Source organism: Nomascus leucogenys, chromosome 14 (assembly GCF_006542625.1).
Source record: "Nomascus leucogenys isolate Asia chromosome 14, Asia_NLE_v1, whole genome shotgun sequence".
Lineage (NCBI taxonomy): Eukaryota > Metazoa > Chordata > Mammalia > Primates > Hylobatidae > Nomascus > Nomascus leucogenys.
Genome location: NC_044394.1, coordinates 74,351,675 through 74,376,537, shown reverse-complemented (window position 1 = coordinate 74,376,537; position 24,863 = coordinate 74,351,675). Strand labels below are relative to the sequence as shown.

Sequence of the window (24,863 nt, the reverse complement as noted above, 5' to 3'; positions counted from 1 at the left end):
CCTTCAATTCTAACATTTTGCTTACTATTCTATGTTCAGAAATATTCTCCTCTAGCATTTTTGAAATTGCATCTCAGGAATAATTCAAGCAGAATCCAATATTTATTAAGATAATTCTGATTGTATTTTGACAATAATATTAAGTTTTATTGAATTAAGGCAATTATGTTACTTTCACAATTTATCTGAAAATTGAGATATTTATTTTAAAATTAAAAACATCATTAAGGCCAGGCACAGTGGCTCACACTTGTAATCCCAGCACTTTGGGAGGCCGAGGCGGGCGGATCCCGAGGTCAGGAGATCGAGACCACGGTGAAACCCCGTCTCTACTAAAAATACAAAAAATTAGCCGGGCGTGGTGGCAGGCGCCTGTAGTCCCAGCTACTCTGAGAAGCTGAGACAGGAGAATGGTGTGAACCCGGGAGGCGGAGCTTGCAGTGAGCCAAGATTGCGCCACTGCACTCCAGCCTGGGTGACAGAGCAAGACTCCGTCTCAAAAAAAAAAAAAAAAAAAAAAATCATTAATACATTACAGAAAAAAAAAAAAAACATTTAATATGCCAAGAAATATCTTAGTTGCTTAGGCTTCCAGTTTCCCAGATGTTCTTGCAAGAGGCATGTCCACCTATATACATATATATACACATATATATATACACATATATATATACACATATATATATATATATTTTTTTTTTTTTGAGACGGAGTCTCACTCTATCACCTAGACTGGAGTGCAGTGGCACGATCTCGGCTCACTGCAACCTCTGCATTCTGGGTTCAAGCGATTCTCCCGCCTCAGACTCCCAAGTAGCTGGGATTACAGAAGTGCGCCACCACAACCGGCTGATTTTTGTATTTTTAGTAGAGAAAGGGTTTCACCATGTTGGCCAGGCGGGTCTCGAACTACCGACCTCAAGCGATCCACCTGCCTCAGTCTCACAAAGTGTTAGGCTCACAGGTGTGAGCCACCATGCCCAGCCGGCATGTCCATATATTATTATACTGCACGATATTCCTCAACAGAAGAACCTCAGAGAATTGAACTAGCACGTCCTTCACCTGTACTCCAGCCTTAGAGCACACATAGAGTGGACATCACAAAGCACTCCCTAGCTCTTTAAAGCTCCTCTACAAAGCTAAGAACTTGATCCAGTGGCTTCAAAAATGGCAAAATAATGTTAAAAACCCCAATTATTAATGTAAATCACAATTACTTTATGTATTATAAATGAAACTTCTCAATCGTACCTAACTCAGAGGTGGCAATTTCAGGAATAGTGATCCTAACCATGGAGCCATTACTCAGTTCCTAGATGGAAACAAATGAGAAAGTAAATAAAATCTGTGCGTTCTAAGTCTTGGAATGTCTTAAAAATAGCTGGTACAAGACTTTGCCTATAAAGGCAATAAAATAAATGAAAAACAATTTTCAAACAGAAATGAACACTTCCAAATTTCAGAAACTTTAAATGTAATTATTTGCAAAATGTTTTCCAAAATGCTTGTTTTAATAAAAAGTGTCTAATCTTTATACAGTGAGTCACCATCATCAAAAGGACATTTACTTTTAATGAGAAGACAAAAAATCACATCAATATACAAATCAACTGACTCAACAAGCTTTTGTTTTCACTAAGTTTTTAATAATACAGAAACTGTAGAAAACAAGCAGAATTACTGTATAGTAAAAAGTAAAATAGTGCCAAAAAATGACACAATAGATTTTTTTAAATCATGAGAAATGTTTGTTGTCATTTTTCAGACAAAATTCTGTATTCTGTCAAATTTGAAATGCCAGCCCACCTCTTAGAAAGCTACCAAATGCTTATACTTACTAGGGTGACTCTGTTATGGACAGGATCTCTGATAGAATGAATGTAAGTTCCAAGCTGTTGGAAAGTACAATCCTCATTATAGAGAGAATCATGAAGTTTTGAAGAATCCCTCAGTTCTGGAACTGGGGACAACAGAACAACCTGTAAAAAGTCATAAATACAACACAAATGAATTGTTTTCTGAGAAATTACGGACAAGGAAATTTTTTTTTTTTCTTTTGAGACGGAGTCTTGCTCTGTCGCCCAGGCTGGAGTGCAGTGGTGCAATCTCGGCTCACTGCAAGCTCCACCTCCCAGGTTCACGCCATTCTCCTGCCTCAGCCTCTCCGAGTAGCTGGGACTACAGGCGCCCGCCACCACGCCCGGCTAACTTTTTGTATTTTTAGTAGAAACGGGGTTTCACCGTGGTCTCGATCTCCTGACCTCGTGATCCGCCCGCCTCGGCCTCCCAAAGTGCTGGGATTACAAGCGTGAGCCACCGCGCCCGGCCGGACAAGGAAATTTAACTATTTCTTTTTTTGCATATGGTCTAACAAACAATAATATGTAATGATTCAAAACCATTCTGCTCCAAGCCAAGCATAATGGTGCACACCTGTATAGTCCCAGCTACTCAGAAGACTGAGACAGGAGAATCACTTAAGCCTAGGAATTTGAGGCTGTAGTGAGCCTGTGAATAGTCACTGCCCTCCAGCCTGGATGACACGGCAAGACCCAGGCTCTTTAAAACATTTTGTTCCAGATACAATGAAGTACCAGCAAACCAAGGTCCTCACAGAAAACAACTAGAAAAGGTAGGTAAAAGGAAAACATCTGATTGGTGGCTGTGGAAAAGCTGTGGAAGCAACCTGGACTTGAGGGACCAAGATCTAGGAGAGAAGGCAACTGCAGGGAAGGGGGCCAACGTTCTTGGAGAACCTTGCTTTTTCTGCTCTGGCCATCTGCAAATTTTGGTGGCAACAGGAACATACGGAAAGGCTGACAATATGCAAGGAAAGTCATAGCTGAGAGGGAGAGAAGCCAGCAGCACTGTTAGCAACCTTACAGGGCTAAAGACTAAACTGTGGGCCGGGGCACGCGGTGGTTCATGCCTATAATCCCAGCACTTTGGGAGGCTGGATCACTTGAGGTCAAGAGTTCAAGACCAGCCTGGCCAACATGGTGAAACCCCATCTCTACTAAAAATACAAAAATTAGCCAGGTGTGGTGGTGGGCGCCTGTAGTCCCAGCTATTTGGGAGGCTGAGGCAGAAGAATCGCTTGAACCCAGGAGGTGGAGGTTGCAGTATGGTGAGATTGCCCCACTGTACTCCAGCCTGGATGACAGGGCAAGACTTCATCTCAAAAAAAAAAAAAACAAACAAACAAAAAAAAACAAAACAAGACTAAACTGTGATTTGAGGCAGCTGAGGAACTAAGAGCCCAGGAAGAAAGGACACTAATGAAAAAGCCCGCCGGGCATGGTGGCTCACGCCTGTAATCCCAGCACTTTGGGAGGCCGAGGCGGGCGGATCACGAGGTCAGGAGATCGAGACCATCCTGGCTAACACGGTGAAACCCTGTCTCTACTAAAAATACAAAAAATTAGCCGGACGTGTTGGCGGGCGCCTGTAGTCCCAGCTACTCGGTAGGCTGAGGCAGGAGAATGGCGTGAACCCGGGAGGCGGAGCTTGCAGTGAGCTGAGATCGCGCCACTGCACTCCAGCCTGGGGGACACAGCAAGACTCCATCTCAAAAAAAAAAAAAAAAACAAGAAAAAGCCACAAGTGAGACCAGTATTTAGTGGTATTTCCCCTATAGGCAATTATTTATTCAAAAAATACAGGAAAACATACAGGAACAGCATTTATTTGCTTAACTGCAGATATACAAACAAAAAATTTAAATGATCTTAGTTACTATCTACATGCAGATGCTTCCAATCTTAATCTCCAGTCATGACCACTGATCATTTTGTGATTCCTTTAATTCAATTTATGTATCTCTAAGTGAATATCTTGTCAACACTGACAATCAAGACTAAGATGTATTTATTCTATTCCAGATTCTACTCTAAAAGTCACCAGGAAAAATTCAGCTCCATTGGTCCTGGCTCTAAGTCTACTAGCAAAATCTTCTAGAGAAGTGGAAAAGCCATCAGCCAATGTGTTAGACTATCATTTCCATGACCTTACACCTATCAAAATGGCACTATTACCAGGCTTATAGAATTCTAAAAAAGTTGGAAACCATTTTCCATTATAAAAGAAATTCTTCCAAATCACACAAAACACTCTGACACTTCTCCAGTTCCCCCTTTGAATGTTCTGCAAATGTGCTGGTTTGAAGGAAAAAAAATTCAATGTTGCACATGTTTAAAAATCTAATGAAGACATAGACATTATCAAATACAACTGATAGCACTAACCTTCCCTTTGAACCGTCCCTAAACATCCACACTCACATGTCCTTTAAATACAAACCACTTTTCTCCAGGCTTCCTAACTTGGTAAATCCAGGTACCTTCCCAGGTCGTTTAGAGAATTCGGAGCCTCGTTCCACATCACCTTTCGCCAGCCCAGCAGCACAAAACCAATCAGCTGACAAACTCATTTCCACCTCTCAAGGCCTCTCATATTAATCCCTCCTTTCCACACATATACTGCCCTAGCTCAGACCCTCTTCATACTTCTTAAACTGACACAGACAACCTCACTTGGAGGCTAACTGGTCTCCTTATCTTTAATCCCAAAATACACCTATTTACAACACAGATCCAAAACCTCATAACTCCTTTCTCAAAATTCTGTAATGCCCTGTCAATTGCATTCAGAATAAAGCCACCTTTTCATCCTTTCTCCCTTTAAGAGCACATTAGTAAGAGTGTAAATCCCAGTTCTACCACTTATTAGGTTTATTTCATTTGTAACCTCTATCTCATTCGTAAAAAAAAGAATCATAGTACTATCTTCTCAATAAAGCTGTTCTAAGGAAATAATTAATACTAATAAAGCACTGAGAACAATGCCTAGCACATAGAAAACGCTCAAAAAAGATTATTATTGTTATCCAAACCCTATCCTGCCTCACCCTACAGACTACTTGTACTTTTGTAAGTATTTATTCTACAGATTTATTGAGTCCTTATGACTAGGAGATGAAGATACAAATATCCATTAAAAAATGTTCCACATTATCTGGCCTTCCTGCCTGTGCCTATGTGGTTCCTCCTTGCCCTGAATGCTCCTGTCTACCTACAGATATCCTATCCTACTCATCCCCAAGGTCCAAACGAAAACTGACATGTCTCTCAGAGATGAGGCTTTGATTTTGCCATGTCCTCTCATTGGATGTTATCTTCCCATCAGTCAATCAACGATGGTACTCTCTTTTCCACATTACTAAGTCATGAGTCTTTCTTAAATTCTAATTTCTTATGCAGACAGTACATCACCTCCACACAATTGTGAGATCCCTAGATGGAAAATGTATCATTTCCATCTCTCCAGTACCTTCAAAAAGTATCACACATAACAAGGGAGGTCAATGTACGTTAACTGAATCACTTCTGTTTGAAAACATTTATTCTGCAAGTAGAAACTAAAATTAAGTTAACCATGGAAAGAACTAATATTTAACCAAACTTCTTTTAAAAATGTTAACTTTTTGGCAACACCTAGTCCTTTTCTTACCTCATCCAATGATCCAAGGAGTTTACTAAGAGGCTTTGGAGTACTAACGCCATCAAGTGGAGTACTGGGCCGAGGCATTGTGTTGGACATCGTCAGAGAAGGAGCTGGCAGTCCAGGAATAAAAACCTTTCCCACCTTTAAGCAATAAAAACGTGGAAAAAAAATATTGCCTTTAATGCATCATATCCTTAAATAAAATGTTAAGGAATATAAACATATTTCTTTTGATATTTTTAAGTTTATGCTCACCAAACACAGCAAAGAAACAATTCAAATGTCAATAATCTATCCAATTCCACTATCCAACTGCAAATATGTTGGTATAATTTCTTTTTTTTTGTTTGTTTTTTTGAGATAAGATCTCACTCTTTCACCGTGGCTGGAGTACAGGGCATGATCTCAGCTCACTGCAGCCTCAACCTCCCAGGTTCAAGTGATCCTCCCACTTCAGCCTCCTGAGTAGCTGGAACTACAGGCACATGCCACTATGCCTGGTTAATTTTGTATTTTTTGGTAGAGACAGGGTTTCACCATGTTATCCAGGCTGGTCTTGATCTTCTGGGCTGAAGCCATCTGCCCACCTAGGCCTCTCATACCTTGGTATAATTTCTCTTGGTTGGATTCCTTCTCTTCATTACTGAAGACTTTTTTTTGCAGGCAAGGAGAACAATGTTAATATAGTCAACACATTATATAAAAATCTGCACACTATGTACTCTTCTACCTTATTGGTCGTAAACAGTAAGAACAGCGGCCGGGCACGGTGGCTCACGCCTGTAATCCTAACACTTCGGGAGGCCGAGGCAGGCGGATCACAAGGTCAGGAGTTCAAGACCATCCTGCCTAACACAGTGAAACCCCATCTCTACTAAAAATTAAAAAAAAAAATTAGCCGGGCGTGGTGGCGGGCGCCTGTAGTCCCAGCTACTCTGAGGCTGAGGCAGGCGAATGGTGTGAACCCGGGAGGCAGAGCTTGCAGTGAGCCAAGATGGCGCCACTGCACTCCAGCCCGGGCAACAAGAACGAAACTGTCTCAAAAAAAAAAAAAAAAGAATGAGTTGACAATCTGTGCTAACCACTCCTTATTTTGGCTATCTGTAGGGTACTTAGCAAAAACAGAAATTCACATCTGTACAGGCTGAAAACTTCATAAGACTAAAAAGGAGATGCTCAGAACTAAAATGAGATCTTAACAATGTACATATTCATGTTAACACACTACTCAAAAGCTAACAAAATAACAGAAGTTGCCCCAATAAAATCCTTAGGCTTAAAAAACAAAAATAACAGTGAGAACTAATTATGCATAATTTTTTAAAAGCTATCTCAAACCCCTAATTTATGAAAAGAGGGAATAAGCACATACCATGCTATTCCCTCATTAATCGCCAAAAAGAAAAAAAACTGAATAAAATTTATAATGCAACTAACAGAAGATTCTGAAAAAGTGAAGAAAAGAAGACAAACTGGCTAGTAACCTGAGACCCAGGAATGGCCTAATGATGAATTCTAGGTTTCTGGTTTTGTTGACTCCTTACATAACCAGGCCTCAGGCTTTCAAAGTGCCTACAACACAGACATGCCAACGTTCACAGACAAAACACGCCCTAAGAAAATCTTACTCTTTCCAGCCAAAGTGTTGGGAAAAGAATGACCCACCAGGACAGAAACTTTTCACTATATCTGCCCTACTCTTTGCAAACACCAAGATAAAAGTCATGGCCGTCCCTTCCTCCTCATCAGGAGGCACAGTGAAAATTTTGAATGTCCCTCGTCTATTTGAGGAAGTCCCCTTCTATTTCTAGATGCTGAGGATTTTTTTTAATCACGGATATTTGATTTCATCAAATGATTTCTCTGCATCTATTTAGATCCTTGGTCAGCAAACTATGTTCCATGACCAAATCTGGTTTGTATCCTATTTTTGTACAGTCTGTGAGCTAAGAATAAGTTTTACGTACTTAAAAGGTTAAGGAAAAAAAAACCAGAAGACAAATATGTAACAGAGACTGCATGTGGCCCATAGAGGCTAAGATACTTGTCTGAACTCCTACATAAAAAGTTTGCCAGGCTGGGTGTGGTGGCTCATGTCTGTAATATCCCAGCACTTTGGGAGGCTGAGGTGGGAGGATCGCTTGAGGCAGGAGGTCATGGGTGCAGTGAGCTGTGATCCCACCACTGCACTCCAGCCTGAGTGACAGAGCGAGACACTGTAACCAAAAAAAAAAAAGAGAAAAGAAATTGCCAAGGATGGAGAGGACATGCACAACATTATCAACCAAATGGAATGAACTGACATTTATAAAATACTCAAGGGTGCCTTCTTGGTGATTTGGCCCTTTAAAGTCTCTCTTTGTTCCTGGTCATTTTTTTTTTCCCACTTTACAGCGACTCCAGCTATCTTTTGATTACTGTTTGCATAATGTATCTTTTTTCCATCCTTTAACTTACCTATGTCATTATATTTGAAGAACGCTTCTTATAACCAACATATATAGTTGGGCTGTATTTTCTAATCTCTTCTGCTAGTCTCTGTTATTTGTGTTAGACCATTGTATTTAATTAGTGGCCTAGTGGGATTTAAATCTGCCATTTAATATTTGTTTTCTGTATGTTCCCACTTTCTTTGCTCATCCAGAAGAAGCAACTCTTCAAGTTTGATCATAAGATTTTGGCAATTCTGTTCAAGTTTGGCAATTCTGTTCAGGTTTAATCATAAGATCTTGGCAATTTAGTCACATCTTCAGGCTCTACTTCTAATTCTAATTCTCTTGCTATTTCCACCACATCTGCAGTGACTTCCTCCACTGAAGTTTTGAGCCCCTCAAAGTCACCCATGAGGGCTGGAATCAACTTCTTCCAAATTCCTGTTTATGTTGATATTTTGTCCTCCTCCCATGAATATTCTTAATGGCATCTAGAAAGGCAAATCCTTTCCAGAAGGTTTTTGGGTTTTTTTTTTTTTTTTTTTTTTTGAGATGGAGTGTCCCTCTGTCGCCCAGGCTGGAGTGCAGTGGCGCAATCTCGGCTCACTGCAAGCTCCGCCTCCCGGGTTCACGCCAGTCTCCTGCCTCAGCCTCGCGAGTAGCTGGAACTACAGGCGCCCGCCACCACACCCGGCTAATTTTTTGTACTTTTAGTAGAGACAGGGTTTCACTGTATTAGCCAGGATGGTCTCGATCTTCTGACCTCGTGACCCACCTGCCTCGGCCTCCCAAAGTGCTAGGATTACAGGCGTGAGCCGCCGTGCCCGGCCCAGAAGGTTTTCAATGGACTTTGCCAGATCTCTTGGAGGAATCACTATCTATGGTAGCTCTAGTTAAGTAATGTATTTCATAGTAAGACTTGAAAGCCAAAATTACTCCTTCACGGGCTGCAGAACAGATGTGTCAGCAGGCATGAAAACAACATTCATCTCCTGTACATCTCCCTCAGAGCTCTTAGATGACCAGGTGCACTGTCAATGAGCAGTAATATTTTGAAAGGAATCTTTTTTCTGAGCAATACGTCTCAACAGTGGGCTTAACATATTCAGTAAACCATGCTATAAACAGGTGTGCTGCCATCCAGTCTTTGTTGCTCCATTTATAGAGCCCAGGCAGAGCAGACTTGGCATAATTCTTAAGGGCCCTAAGATTTTTGGAATGGTAAATGAGCACTGGCTTCAACTTTAAGTCACCAGCTGCATTAGCCCCTAAGATGGTCAGACTGTCCTTTGAAGCCAGGCACTAACTTCTCCTCTCAGGTTATGAAAGTCCTAGATGGCATCTTCTTCCAACAGAAAGCTGTTTCATCCACACTGAAAATCTGTTTAGTGTAGCCACCTGCATCAATTATCTTAGCAGCTTCTACATCAGCACATGCTGCTTCACCTTGCACTTTTGTGTTATGGGGAGGGCTTTTTTCCTTAAACCTCAAGAATCAACCTCTGTTAGCTTACAACTTTTCGTCTGCAGCTTCACCTTTCTTGGCCGTCACAGAATTGAAGAGAGTTAGGGCCTTGTTGTGGATTCAACTTCAGCATAAGGGAATGTTATGGCTTATTTGATCTTCTGTCCAGATACTAAAACTTTCTTCATATCAGCAATAAGGCTGTTTCACTTTATCAGTTGCCATGTTCAGTGAAATAGCACTTTTAATTTCCTTCGAGAGCTTTTCCTTTGCATGCACAATTTGGCTCTTGTGCACAAGTGGTCTGGCTCTCAACCTATCTCAGCTTTCAACAAGCCTTCCTCACTAAGCTTAATCATTTCTAGTTTTTGATTTAAAGTGAGAAACTTGTGATTCTTCCCTTCATCTGAAAACTTAGAGGCCATTAGAGGGTTACTAATTGGTCTAATTTCAATATTGTTTTGTCTCAGGATATAGTGAGGCAGGAGGAGAGAGAGAGACAGGAAAGGGGTCAAATGATCAGGCAGACCACACAAAACATTTATCAATTAAGTTCCTCATCTTATATGGGTACAGTTCATGGTGCCCCAAAAGAATTCCAACAGTAACATCAAAGACCACTGATCACAGGTCACCATAACAGATAAAACTAATAACAAAAAGGTTTGAAATATTCCAAGAATTATCAATATATGAAACAGTGACACAAAATGAGCACATGCTGCTGGAAAAATGGCACCAACAGACTTGCTCAACACGAAGTTGCCACAAACTTTCAATCTGTAAAAAAAAAAAAAATGCAGTATCTGTGAAGTACAATAAAGCAAGGCACAAAACGAGGTATGATGGAATACTATTAAATATATACATAACACTGAATGAGTAAACAACACTATGCATCAACACAGACAAATCTAAAACAAATATAATGTTGCGCAAAATAAGTACATCAGAGACGAGTACATGGTATCTTTTTTTATATAAAAATTCAAAAACAAGGAAAACTAAATAATGCATTCTTTAGTGATACATACATAACTGTAAAAACTAGTAATACAAACAACTGATTTATCACAAAATCAGGATTCTGTCTATCTCGAGGGCAGGGGAAGATAGGATGCAATCAGAAAAGGACATAATAAAAATAAGGATACTGGCAATATTCTATTTCTTAACCAGAGTACTGGGTATATGAATATTCACTTCATTATTATTATTCAAATTGTATAATTTAAATTTGTAAAATGTATACTCTCTGTACATTTCACAAATGTTAAAAAAAAATACAGCTAACAGCCGGGTGCGGTGGCTCACGCCTGTAATCCCAGCACTTTGGGAGGCCGAGGCGGGTGGATCACGAGGTCGGGAGATCGAGACCACCCTGGCTAACACGGTGAAACCCCGTCTCTACTAAAAATACAAAAAATTAGCCAGGCGTGGTGGCAGGCGCCTGTAGTCCCAGCTACTTGGGAGGCTGAGGCAGGAGTATAGTGTGAACCCGGGAGGCAGAGCTTGCAGTGAGCCGAGATCGCACCACTGCACTCCACCCTGGGCAACAGAGCAAGACTCTGTCTCAAAAAAAAAAAAAAAAAAAATACAGCTAACATATACCACATTTAATATAGTGAAACTTTACCAAAACTTTAGTACTTACCAAAGGTACCCACGCTTCAATTTCAAAACTAGTTTAACTTAAAAAAAAAAAAAAAAATCTACCTATACTCAATGAAGGTTTCCCATCTGTGACAGGTTCAGAGTACCAATGCATTTAATAGCAGTGAGCCATAGCCCTCCAAATTAGGACCCACCTAAATGGGAAGCTTCACTGAGAATTAGTAACAAAATTCTTCTGCCAAATTGTGCAGACAGGAACATAACAAATTTAAAGTATCAATCTAAAGTAACATTACAAATATTCACGCAGGCAGCCTGAAGTCCTACTAAATGCATGAAGTGCTACTTATTGCTTACCCGAACCACTCCTGTGTATAGCACCAGGTTTCCACTGCCTTCCAAGACCAGCATGGTGTCTATTTTCTTAAAAAAAAAAAAAAAAAGACAAAAAATTTATTTCCCAATCTGAGCAAATTAACAGATTTTTTGACTGAACAATCTGATGAAATTGTCAACTTCTCAAATGTGCCTACATTACCTCCACTGGTGCTGCATCCTTTGCTGGTATGTTGGTCACTGAACCAAAGATGAGCTGAGTTTTATCATTACTCTCTTGAAACTTCACACAGCTAAATAATAAAATAAAAAAGAAACTTGATACAAGCAACAACCTGTATGGGTATTAAAAGTATTATGCTGAACAGAAAAAGACAATCTCAAGTTTACATACTGTATGAGCCCATTTATATAACATTCACAAATACCAAATTATCAAGATGGAGAATTAGTGGTTGCCAGGATCAGTGGGTAATGGTGTATGTGACTATAAAGAGTTAACATAAGAGAGATAAAGATGTTTTGTATCTTGATTGTGGTGGTATTTACACACATCTACACAAGTGAAAAAACTGCATAGAACCATACATACACATAAATGAGTACATGTCAAATTGATGAAATTTGAAATAAAGTGTGTAGATCATCTATTTCCCGGTTATGATAATGTATTATGGTTATATAAGAGGTTATCTATGAGGGAAAAAGAATGCAAGGTACACAGGACTTGTTTACTATTTTGTAACTTCCTGTGATCTATCGTATTTCAAAATATGCAGGTAAATAAATGGGCAAAAGATCTGAATAGATATTTTACCTAAGAAGATAAATGAATGGCTAATAACTTCATGAGATGATCAACATCAGAATGCATTAGAGAAAAGCAAATTAAAGCCATTTCACAACCACTAGAAAATAGCTACAATCAAAGAGTGATGATATCCAATCCTGTCAAGGATAAAGAGACATTAACCTTCATATTTTGCTGGTGGGAATATAAAATGATACAGGCTATTTGGAAAACAGTTTGGTGATTTCTTAAAAAGTTAAACATGAATTTATCATTCAACCCAATGACCCAACTCTAGGTATTTACTCAAGAAAAATAAAATCACATATGTCTACATTTTTGCTCAAGACCTTTGTTCAAATGTTCATACTGTCATAATTCTCAGTAGTCAAGAGGTGGAAATAAACCAAAAGTCCATCAGCTGATGAACAGATAAACAAAACATGGTGGTAGATCTATACAATGGATATTACATAGCAATAGGTATGAAATAATGATACATGTTACAAAATGGTGGATCCTAAAAACATCACGCTAAGTGAAAGCTAAACACAAAAAGCTACACTGTGTGTACATACATTATATATATATAAATGTCCAGAAAAACTAATCTATGAAGGCAGAAGCCTAGCATGGTTGCCTAAGGCTGGAAATGGGAACAAGACTGACTATAAACAAGCACAAGGAAATCTTTTTGTGGTGATATAAATCTTGTAAAATTGGGTCGTGGTGATGGTTGTATAACACTGTAATTTACTAAAAATCATTTAATTGTACAGTTAAAACATGTTAGTTTTATGACATGTAAATTACTTCTAAATAAAACTACTTAAGCCAAAAAAAAGGAAAGAAAAGAAAAAGAAAAAGCAGTGCTGAGTTATTTATACAGAAACAATGGGAAATACATACACCTACCGTAACTGGAGCTGGGACTCTACTAAAAAGCACAGGAACTTTTGCCCACATAGGTCAGATGTAATAAACACTTTTGAGGCTTGTGAATTTTTCTCTCTATAATAGATACATTAATAAAGTAACTGTCAGCACTGGTCCAAGAATCTACACAGTAACTATTAAAAGTCTTTGAGGCCGGGCGCGGTGGCTCACACCTGTAATCCCAACACTTTGGGAGGCCGAGGTGGGCAGATCACGAGGTCAGGAGATCCAGACTATCCTGGCTAACACGGTGAAATCCCGTCTCTACTAAAAATACAAAATAAATTAGCCAGGCATGGTGGCGGGCGCCTGTGGTCGCAGATACTCTGGAGGCTGAGGCGGGAGAATGGCATGAACCCAGGAGGTGGGGCTTGCAGTAAGCCAAGATCGCGCCACTGCACTCCAGCCTGGGCAACAGAGCCAGACTCCATCTCAAAAAGAAAAAAAAAAAAGTCTTTGAAAATATTCTGCAAGAAATCTAAAAACTACTTAGGTCAAGCAATAATCTCAAAGATACAAACATTTCTAAGAATTAAACTTCATGATCTCAAAGATCCTTTCAGTTCTTTGATTATGAGCTCATTACACAGCTTTGTTGGGGAAAGCTATGATAAATTTAACAATTACTGATAAACTTTTAAATTACATACTTCGTAAGCTCCCTACTTGTAAAGTAATGCAAACTAAGCCACCTACTTGTAAAGTAATGCATGCAAACTTGAATTCCTATCCCGCAAAGGGCCAGATCTTTCATAATGCTATTTCTCCTATCTACCCTCTCTCCTTCTCAGATTAAGCCTCATTCACATCTCTTTTTGAAATCATATCTCTAATTCCCAAACCCTTCCTTCTAAAGTGCTACAGAAGGCCAGGTGTGGTGGCTCACGCCTGTAATCCCAGCACTTTGGGAGGCCTAGGCGGGCAGAACACCTGAGGTCAGGAGTTCAAGACCAGCCTGACCAACATGGAGAAACCCCGTCTCTACTAAAAATACAAAATTAGCCAGTAAACCTGTAATCCCAGCTACTCGGGAGGCTGAGGCAGGAGAATCAATTGAACCTGGGAGGCGGAGGTTGCAGTGAGCTGAGATCGCGCCATTGCACTCCAGCCCGGGCAACAAGAGCAAAACTCTATCTCAAAAAATAAATAAATAAATAAATAAAGTGCTACAGAAGACCCATAAATCTAAAAAATAAGAATCTATAATATATTCAACTTACAAATAAGTTATTTAAAGAAAAATGATTTATAATTATAGGATACTTTTATTTGATATATGAGAAACAAACCAGAGAGACTACTTCAACATTGTATCCACATCTTTACTTTCTTCAGACTACCTATCCCCCATTCCATTCTCTCTAAGAGTATGCATTTGCCTTCTATTTCAGATAAAACAAGGCTCTAAGGCTTGAGCTCAACCTCCTGCCTTATGTATCTGATCAACCTTCACTTCTTTATCCCAAGGCTAATCTCACCACTTGTGTACCTTTCTGGTTACTTGTTCCATCAATCATTTCCTCTCCTCTGTATTTTCAATACTTTCCCTTGAGTATAGTCCATACAGCCTACTATTTCACATTAAAAGTCTTAAAATATAAAATGGACTCAACATTAGAGTATATAAAAGACCTTCTCAATTTGACTGGATATAAAACTTGCATTGTGGTTAGGTAAGAAAATATTGGGGGCCAGGCACAGTGGCTCACATCTGTAATCCCATTACTTTGGGAGGCAGAGGCAAGCAGGTTGCTTGAGCCCAGGAGTTTGAGACCAGCCTGGGCATCACGGCAAAATCCTTTCTCTACAAAAATTACAAAAAATTAGTCAGGCGTGGTGGTGTGTGCCTATAGTCCCAGCTACCTGGGAGGCTGAGGTTGGGGAATCATCTGAGCCCAGAAGGCCAAGGCTGCAGTGAGCTGTGATTGAGTCACTCACTGTACTCCAACCTGGGTGACAGAGTGAGACCCTGTCTCAAAAAAAAAGAAAAACACTGGGGCAAGATGTCATGAAAACTAATTTTATTATAGTTCAGCAAAAACAAAACTCTCCTTGACCGAGACTCCCTCTAATTTTGTATCTTCATTCCTATTCAAAGGCAAACTCCTTAAAAGAGTCTGTATGCCTATGTTCATTTCCTCAGTCCCCATTTACTTTTTCTACCCCACTTTCCCCCGCCACCCTCCCAGCTTAAAATGCTCTGGCCAAGGTCACCAAGGAACCCACTGCCACCCAAGCACCTCCTCTCTGGGTTCAACTCTCAGGGCCACACTTCACCAGTACCTGGCAATACTGGCATCTCTGTATTCTTGAAATGTTCTTTTTTGTATTCTGTATTTCCTGCTGCTTCTCCCATCTGACCTCTTTTGCTTTGTCTCTCTGCGCCAGCTTTGTCTCTTTCCATTCCCCAAATCTTAAGTTTCCAGGACTTCAGTTCCTAGCCCTCTTCTAATTCTACACCACTGGATTTTAACAATCTGGAGGCCACAAATCCCTTTGAGAATCTAAGGAATGTTAAAACCCTCTCCTTGGGAAAAGGCCTATATGCTACATGTACACACAATTATTGAATACAATAATTCTTCAATTTTAATCCAATTCTCTTACCTCAATCACCATTTATAAGCTGACAATTCCACATTTATTGTTCTGCTCTTTCCCAAACTTCCGACACACTTATAAAGTGCCTTCTTACTGCTGTCTTCAAACAGACCAGAGGCCTAAAGGGCAATCAGTAATCTCTCAAGCCTCCTCTTTTTTTTTTTTTCAGACGGTCTCACTCTGTTGCCCAAGCTGGAGTGCAGTGGTGTGCTCTTGGCTCACTGCAATCTCCAACTCCCAGGTTTAAATGATTCTCTCACCTCAGCCTCCAGAGTAGCTGGGAATACAGATGCACGCCATCATGCCTGGCTAATTTTTGTATTTGTAGTAGACATAGGGTTTCACCACGTTGGGCAGGTTGGTCTTGAACTCCTGAGCTCAAGTGATCCATCTGCCTCAGCCTCCCAAAGTGAGTGATTACAGGTGTGAGCCACTGCGCCTAGGAAGACTCCTCTTCATTAGCCTTTTCCCTCCCCTCTGCAAAAACCAGAGTGAGAGTACTTATAATTCCCTAAATACACCACGCACTCACCAGAACTTTTGTTCTGATCCCAGCTGCCATCTGTGGTCTTTATCAATTTACCTGCCTAGCAAATACCTATTCATCTTTCAAAGCCCTACCAGCAAAAGTAGTCCCTCCTGTGTCACCATCCTTCAGCTATCTGCCTCTTTTGAGGACAGGGACAGTGAGTTATTAGATTGCTAACTAGCACACACATTGGCATATAAATTAACATGTGAATTATTAAAGAGAATATAAAAGAAGGTCACCCAGAACAGAGATCTAAGCTATGTTTCCCAAAAAGTAAAGCTGGCACTCAACTAACATGAACATAAAACTTAGGAAACATGCTAAAAACCCACATTTCCTCATTGATAGAAATTAACTGTTTCTCCCTAGAACAAAAAACACCTGAAAAATGAGAATTATTACTATAAAGGAAGAAATATCAGATGACAAAATAATATCTTTATGATGACTTTTTTCTTTTTTTTTTGAGATAGTCTCACTCTGTCACCCAGGCTGGAGTGCAGTGGCACGATCTCAGCTCACTGCAAGCTCAGCCTCCTGGGTTCAAGCAATTCTGCCTCAGCCACCTGAGTAGCTGGGATTACAAGTATGCACCACCACACCCAGTTAATTTTTGTATTTTTAGTAGAGACAGGGTTTCACAATGTTGGCCAGGCTGGTCTCGAACTCCTAGGCTCAAGTGATCTACCAACTTCAGCCTCCCAAAGTGCTGGGATTACAGGCATGAACCACCACGTCCAGCCTATGATCACTTTAATATCATTAATATCCTCTACTGAAACTGAGGTGGCCTTAATACATATCTCTATATATTTTTACATATATTAATAACTGATCACATTAAAAGGAAACTTTAAACAAAATGCAATATATTTCCCAAGACTTTCAGCAACATTTTTCTTTGAATATAATAATATATATAACAAACCTTATATTAGTAAACGTTTCTGTCCACAAATGGTCAATACACAGTTCAGGAACAATTGGCTCTGTTTCTGGTGCAAGAAAGGAGCCATTAGAATTACTATTTGGAGAATGAGAAATACTATGTCTCTTTGGAGACTGATTATGGCTTGAAATGTTGAACCTTTGCACCCCTGAAAAAGAGTGCACTCCTAAGGCAGGAGAATGAGCACGACTGCAAAATAAACAGAGGAGAGAGTACATCAGAGTTAGCAGGGCAGGCTTATATGACACACAATCCAATGACACTTCCCAAAATTCCACAGACAGAAGAGCATTCATGGCATAATCCAGGTCAGAAATTAAAATTTTTCAAAAAGGAGTAGCTATTTAAATGGTTCATGTCAATGTGCTTTACTATATTCTAAAGATTTAGAATTATGATTAGAAGAACTCATCTTTTACACTTGATCTTAGTCAAAAGGCCGAGAAGCGATCATCTTTTAAAACTAAAACTTAGATCATCTTCTTTTTTGGAAAATGAACTGATTATTCAAAAAGCTCTAAACTATGTCCCTGTATAGTCAGACATATATATATATATCAACAAAACAATGTCCCTGTAGCACCAGATATACATATCTGGTGATTTAAATATATATCTATATAGAGAGATACATTTAGATATCGAATAACAAGAAAAAAAAGAAAAACTAACATAAATTAAGGCAAAAATAAAATAGTGCCACAATATTTTGGGAATTAATATTTATCAAACCGTTGCCCACATAGTGGTAGAAATGAGGCAACTAATCTTAGGACAAGCACAGGCAGCTTCAAAATATGACTCAGGAAAGAATGTGACATGGTAAACTTAGAAATCTTAGTAAAAGTGGCTCAGGGCTAGGCACAGTGGCTCACGCCTGTAATCCCAGCACTTTGGGAGGCCGAGGCAGGCGGATCACAAGGTCAGGAGATCGAGACCATCCTGGCTAACATGGTGAAACCCCATCTCTACTAAAAATACAAAAAAAAAATTAGCCAGGCTTGGTGGCAGGCGCCTGTAGTCCCAGCTGGAGGCTGAGGCAGGAGAATGGCGTGAACCCAGGAGGCGGAGTTTGCAGTGAGCTAAATTGAGCCACTGCACTCCAGCCTGGGTGACAGAGCAAGACTCCATCTCAAAAAAAAAAAAAATGGCCCAATTGGGATAATGGCTATTTCCCCTAAAAAATATCTCCCCTAAATATATTTCCCCTAAAAAAAGCTGTCAACAGAAATTCTAAATCCTTCAAAACAAAAGAGAAAGCTTAGAAAGAAAAACCAAGAAACCCTTCTACCTTAGAGCTGCCATGTTGGAAATAGAAGGTGAGCGAGAATGTAGACTGGGTGATGAGGTTGAGCGACTCTGGCTGTGAATGGAGGAGTAATTCTGGAAAGGTGAAGTCACAGGGGAATCTCCTTTGGAGAGGCTTCTGAGATGTGCTGTGAGGGAGCTGCTAGTGGCCACATTCTGTGGGGTTCCCCCCTGTTCAGAGAACTTTAAAACAACATTCTCTTCCTTAAGTCAAAATAAAGAGAAGGAGGAAAAAAAGATAATAATTAGAATAAAATAGCAATTTCCTTGTAAGAATGCAAGTTGAAGTCAGTTACTAAAGACAAAGTATTTCTTCTTTCCTAAGAAGCTCAATCTATTTCTCAAATGAGGCCAGGTGCCGTGGCTTACATCTATAATCCCAGCACTTTGGGAGGGTGAGGAGAGAGAATAGCTTGAGCCAAGGAATTCAAGATCAGCCTGGGCAACATAGCAAGACCCCATCTCTACAAAAAATTAAAAATTAGCTGGGAGTGGTGGTACACACTTGTAGTCCTAGCTACTTGGAAGGCTGAGGCAGGAGGATCACTTGAGCCCAGGAGTTCAAGGCTGCAGTGAACTATAATTGTGCCATTACACTTCAGCCTGGGTGACAGAGTGAGGCCCTGTCTCTAGAGATGATGCTGACGATGATGATAATAATAATAATAAAACAACTATTCACAAGTGATTTTTCCAAAAAAAAATGTAAGGGTATGAAGTATTAACTACTCCTTCATATATATATATGTTAGTTTTTTTTTTTTTTTTTTTTTTTTTTTTTTTGAGATGGAGTCTCATTCTGTCACCCAGGCTGGAGTGCAGTGGCACAATCTTGGCTCACTGCAACCTCCACCTCCCAGGTTCAAGTGATTCTCCTGCCTCAGCCTCCCAAGTAGATAGGATTACAGAAGCCACCACACCTGGCTAATTTTTTATATTTTTGGTATAGATGGGGTTTCACCATGTTGGCCAGGCTGGTCTTGAACATCCTGACCTCAAGTGATCCGCCTGCCTTGGCCTCCCAAAGTGCTAGGATTACAGGCGTGAGCCAGTGCACCCAGCCTATCCTTTCCTATTAAGGAGAAGTGACTTGCCTTTCTCCTTACCTCTGATTTGACTCTCCGGAGAGTCCACACAGAATGCACATTTTGAACAGCATCATAAGTCATTACAATAGAGGGGTCAGTATTGAGGAAAACAATTTTCATTGCATGATCTACAACATATTGCACCCGTGATGAACCAAAAAGACCTTAAAAATAAAATAGAAAAATCAGGTATAAAACAATGGGCTTTACAAGACTGATATTTATGAACGGAGCTCTTAAAATTGTTAAAGAACAACCAAGCCAAAGAGAGCACAAAATCTATTAATATCTTAAATAATTAACTCTGAATTTTTAATAAATTTACTTTAGGCATCAACTTCCTTAAAATACATTAAAGATGACAGCATTACAAGTTTTAGCTTCACATACATGCTGCTGTTAAATGTTAAGATTTGTGCTGACTCTCACCATTAAACTAATCAGCCACAGGTAAAAGGTCGATGATTTCTTCAACAACTGACTTATTTATAAATTGCACTCAACTATTCTGCCAAGTTTGACTTCCTTATTGCTTCTGTTCTTCTGTATGAAAGCTGTACTCTATAATTACTATTCAGACAGTGCTGAACAGTACACTGTTGTTTCTGCTTTACTAGTTACGCATGCAAAATAAGGTTTTTCCCAGTGAGTTCAGCTTTTAATCTAAAGTACCATGGACTGGTCTCCATATCCTTATTTGATAGGAAATGTTTCCCACTCAGTTAAAATATTGAAAAATTTTAAAATATGATTTTATAATCGTAAGAAATACTTCATAAATAAAAATCATGCCACCATCTTAAAATATCTACTATAAATACATTAGAGAATTTTTGGGTTTTTTCATACATATATACACACTTTATACATTTTTACAAAATTATAATCATACTGTGTTAAAGTTTTGTATCCTACTTGACATTACAAATAAGCAATTTCTAGTTCACTAAATATTATTCAAAAATATGATCAATAATGGCTGCACTCCTCCCTCCAGTCCGTGCCTCCAAGATGACAAAGAAAAGAACAACAATCATGCCAAAAAGGGGCACAGCCACATGCAGCCTATTCGTTGCACAAACTGTGCCCAAGGACAAGGCCATTAAGAAATTCATCATTCGAGGCTGGGCGCGGTGGCTAATGCCTGTAATCCCAGCACTTTGTGGGCCAAGGCAGGCGGATCATGAGGTCAGGAGATTGAGACCATCCTAACTAACACAGTGAAACCCCGTCTCTACTAAAATTAAAAAAATTAGCAGGTCGTGGTGGCGGGCACCTGTAGTCCCAGCTACTCGGGAGGCTGAGGGAGGAGAATGGCGTGAACCCGGGAGGTGCAGCTTGCAGTGAGCCCAGATCACACCACTGCACTCCAGCCTGGGCAAGAGAGCGAGACTCTGTCTCAAAAAAAAAAAAAAAGAAATTCATCATTCGAAATGTAGTGGAGGCTGCAGCAGTCAGGGACATTTCTGAAGCGAGTGTCTTCAATGCCTATGTGCTTCCCAAGCTGTATGTGAAGCTAAATTACTGTGTGAGATGTGCAATTCACAGAAAAGTCGTCAGGAATCCATCTTGTAAAGCCCACAAGGACCAAACACACCCACCCCGATTTAGACCTTCGAGTAGTGCTGCCCCATAACCCGCACCAAAGCCCATGTAAGGAGCTGAGTCCTTAAACACTGAAGACAAGCCCAGGCGCGGCAGCTCATGCCTGTAATCCTAGCACTTTGGGAGGCCAAGGTGGGTGGATTGCCTGAGCTCAGGAGTTCGAGATCAGCCTGGGCAACAGGGTGAAACTCCATCTCTACTAAAATACAAAAAATTAGCTGGGCATGATGGCACATGTCTAATCCCAGCTACTAGTGAGGCTGAGACAGGAGAATTGCTTGAACCTGGGAGGTGGAGGCTGCAGTGAGCCGAGATCATGCCATTGCACTCCAGCCTCAGTGACAAAGCGAGACTCCGTCTCTAAAAAATAAAAATAAAAAGATTGAAGACAGACTATTCTCCAGAGAAAAAATAAAATGGAAATTGTACTTTAAAAAAAAAAAAAGGCTGCATGCCATTTAATCCCAGGCCCTAGTATGTTTATTCGGGTTGTCTGCAATTAGTAACAATATAAAATTTGAACTCTTTCTGTAAAAGATCAAAGACTAAATAGTGCAGTTTGCTGTCCACATACTGACTCTATCACATAATCTTTGTTATTTTCTACAACCCTTTAAAAGGTAAAAACCATTCTTATGTTGGGTGCGGTGGCTCACGATGTAATCCCAGCACTTTGGGAGGCCGAGGTGGGTGGATCACCTGAGGTCTGGAGTTCAAGACCAGCCTGACCAACATGGTGAAACTACGTCTCTACTAAAAATACAAAATTAGCTGAGTGTGGTGGCACATGCCTGTAATCCCAGCTACTTCGGAGGCTGAAGCAAGATAATCGCTTGAACCCAGGAGGCGGAGGTTGCAGTGAGCCACGATCGAACCATTGTATTCTGGTCTGGGCAACAAGAGCAAAACTCTGTCTTAAAAACAAAACAAAACAAAAAAAAAACCATTCTTAGCTCACAAGCTTTACAAAAACATGCTGCAGGCCAGATTTAGCCCATGGCCTGCAGTTTGCCAAGATATAATATAGAAGATAAAAAGCAGCTGGGCACGGTGGCTCACCCCTGTAATCCCAGAACTTTGGGAGGCCAAGGTGGGTGGATCACCTGAAGTCAGGCGTTCAATACCAGCCTGGCTAACATGATGAAACCCCGTCTCCACCAAAAATATAAAAAATTAGCCAGGCGTGGTGGCATGTGCCTGTAATCCCAGGTACTCAGGAGGCTGAGGCAGGACAATCACTTGAACTCGGGAGGCAGAGGTTACAGTGAGCTGAGATTGCGCCACTGCACTCCAGCCTGGACCACAGAGCAAGACCTCTCTCAAAAAAAAAACGCAAAACAACAACAAAAAATAAACTTTACTTCATCCAAGTATCATTCATTTACTTACAAAGTCATCTACAGGTAGGTTAATAAATATATCGGTATTCCTCATTGATTTATATGCCTTATTTTTACTAAAATAACTGTTGAGCAGTTAATACCATGATATTCGAGAAATTCAAAATAGAAGTTATTTTTGTAAAATGTTTACATTATTTTTATGTCAGTTTTCATATAAGCGCCTTTATAATCTCCCTCACCAAAGTCAAAAAAAAAAAAAGAGCTTATCTAAAAGAATATAGAAATAGACTTACTTCCAGATTTACAAACAAGTGGAGTTATTTCATCTAGTGGGTGCAGCATGCTGAACATAGTGGGTAAAGGTTCTCTAGCAATAAACAAATAATCAATTAATTACCAATACGAGTATGTCTGTGCACAAATTTTGCACTTCTATTGCAAAGAAATCTCCAGATTACACAAGCAACTAGAAACCTACTATCTCAAAATGCAATCTTCTAAACTTTGTACATACTATTTTTCACATTGTCTTCTATTTCATTCCTAGAAATCTCTCCCCTTAGAGTAATTCTATCAATGCACAAACAGAGGGAAATCAACATAGTCCAGGGAATTTCTGCAAACAGCAGTCATCACAGTACAGAACAAATGGAGTAATGTGCATAAAGCAGTCTTTTTTTGTTGACCTCTCTTACTGGCAGTGTGTCTTTGGCAGCTAAGAAAGAAATTTATTCTCCCATACCTGCTGACAAAGGAATGCATTTTTTTAAAAAGGAAGAAAAACACTACTTCAAGTAAATTAAAAGTCTTTTTTTTTTTTTTTTTGAGATGGAGTCTCACTCTGTTGCCCAGGCTAGAGTGCAGGGGCATGACCTCGGCTCACCGCAACCTCCACCTCCCAGGTTCAAGTGATTGTCCTGTCTCAGCCTCCCAAGTAGTTGGGATTACAGGCACACACCACCACGCCCAGCTAGTTTTTTTGTATTTTTAGTAGAGATGGGGTTTCACCATGTTGGCCAGGCTGGTCTTGAACTCCTGACCTCAGGTGATCCACCTGCCTCAGCCTCCCAAAGTGCTGGGATTACAAGCATGAGTCACCGCACCTGGCCAAAAGCCTACATTTTTTAAGGAATTATTTTTTTAGAGCGAAGACAGGCTTTCTTTCAAAGCAGAAAGAGATTCAAATCTATAAGCAATTTATTTAAGACTTAGCAAGTGTCTACCTCTTGCACCACAACATGACAGGTGCTGTATGTTGCTGCCCTTCAGTGTGCTCACAATTCATAGGGAGACAAGATAAACACACCGCTAATAAACATCTACCATTTGCTGCATACTTAATACCTACTAGGCCCTGCGTCAAAGCTTATATACATTTAGCTAGTTTAACTTTGCATAAGTCCTAAGAGGTAAATGATAATATTTCCTGTAATACATAAGGAAACTATAGCTAAGAAAGCACTAATGATCTGCTCAAAGCAGCGCGATGAGAAAATGGCAGAGCTAAGAACTGAATCTTGTTATCTATTTTTTTTTTGAGACGGAGTTTCGCTCATCACCCAGCTGGAGTGCAGTGCTGCGATCTCGGCTCACTGCAACCTCCATCTCCCAGGTTCAAGCGATTCTCCTGCCTCAGCCTCCCAAGTAACTGGGATTACAGGCGCCTGCCACCACGCTTGGCTAATTTTTTGTATTTTTAGTAGAGACAGGGTTTTGCCATGTTGGGCAGGCTGGTCTCAAACTCCTGACCTCAGGTGATTCACTCACCTCGGCCTCCCAAAGTGGTGGGATTACAGGCGTGTGCCACTGCGCCCAGTCAAATCTTTTTTGAAGCCATTTATTTGCATGTTCAATTTTACCACTTGGATTGGGAAAAAAGGCTAATTAAGTGCCAAGTGCGTAGAGCTCATGAGTGTACATACAGGCTGAGTATCCCTTAACTGAAATACTTGGGACTGGAAGTGTTTTGGATTATTTATCTTACACTAACAGTTGAGCAACCCTAATTCTTTTGGGGATACAAGTGGCTTTTGGTGACACAGAATTATATAGTGGTGAATTCTGAGATTTTAGTGCACCTGTCACCTGAGTAGTGTATGTTGTACGCAATATGTAGTTTTTTTATCCCACACCTTCTTCCCACCCTCCTCCTTCTGAGTCTCCGAAGTCCATTATAACACTCTGTATACAGCCTCTGCATACTCCTTGCTTAGCTCTCACTTGGCAGTGAGAACATGCAGTATTTGGTTTTCCATTCCTGGGTTACTTCACTTAGGATCATGGCTTCCAGTTCCATCCAACTTGCTGCAAAAGACATTATTTCATTTCCTCATTATGGCTGATTAGTATTCCATGGTGT

At 40.1% G+C, this 24,863-nt stretch overlaps 1 protein-coding gene across 2 annotated transcripts in view; it reads right to left on the bottom strand.

Moving 5' to 3' along the window:
* Positions 1-24,863, bottom strand: part of ANAPC1 (anaphase promoting complex subunit 1) — a 121,419-nt gene that overhangs the window by 82,085 nt on the left and 14,471 nt on the right. For both annotated transcript variants that reach the window (XM_030827304.1, XM_030827303.1), the window contains exons 7-16: positions 22,798-22,871; positions 19,575-19,720; positions 18,452-18,672; positions 17,140-17,349; positions 13,058-13,153; positions 11,555-11,645; positions 11,374-11,439; positions 5,512-5,646; positions 1,842-1,982; positions 1,255-1,315 (exon numbers count right to left, since the gene is read on the bottom strand). In XM_030827304.1, coding sequence (XP_030683164.1) covers positions 1,255-1,315; positions 1,842-1,982; positions 5,512-5,646; positions 11,374-11,439; positions 11,555-11,645; positions 13,058-13,153; positions 17,140-17,349; positions 18,452-18,672; positions 19,575-19,720; positions 22,798-22,871 — 1,241 coding nt within the window. The remainder of the gene's footprint in view (positions 1-1,254; positions 1,316-1,841; positions 1,983-5,511; positions 5,647-11,373; positions 11,440-11,554; positions 11,646-13,057; positions 13,154-17,139; positions 17,350-18,451; positions 18,673-19,574; positions 19,721-22,797; positions 22,872-24,863) is intronic.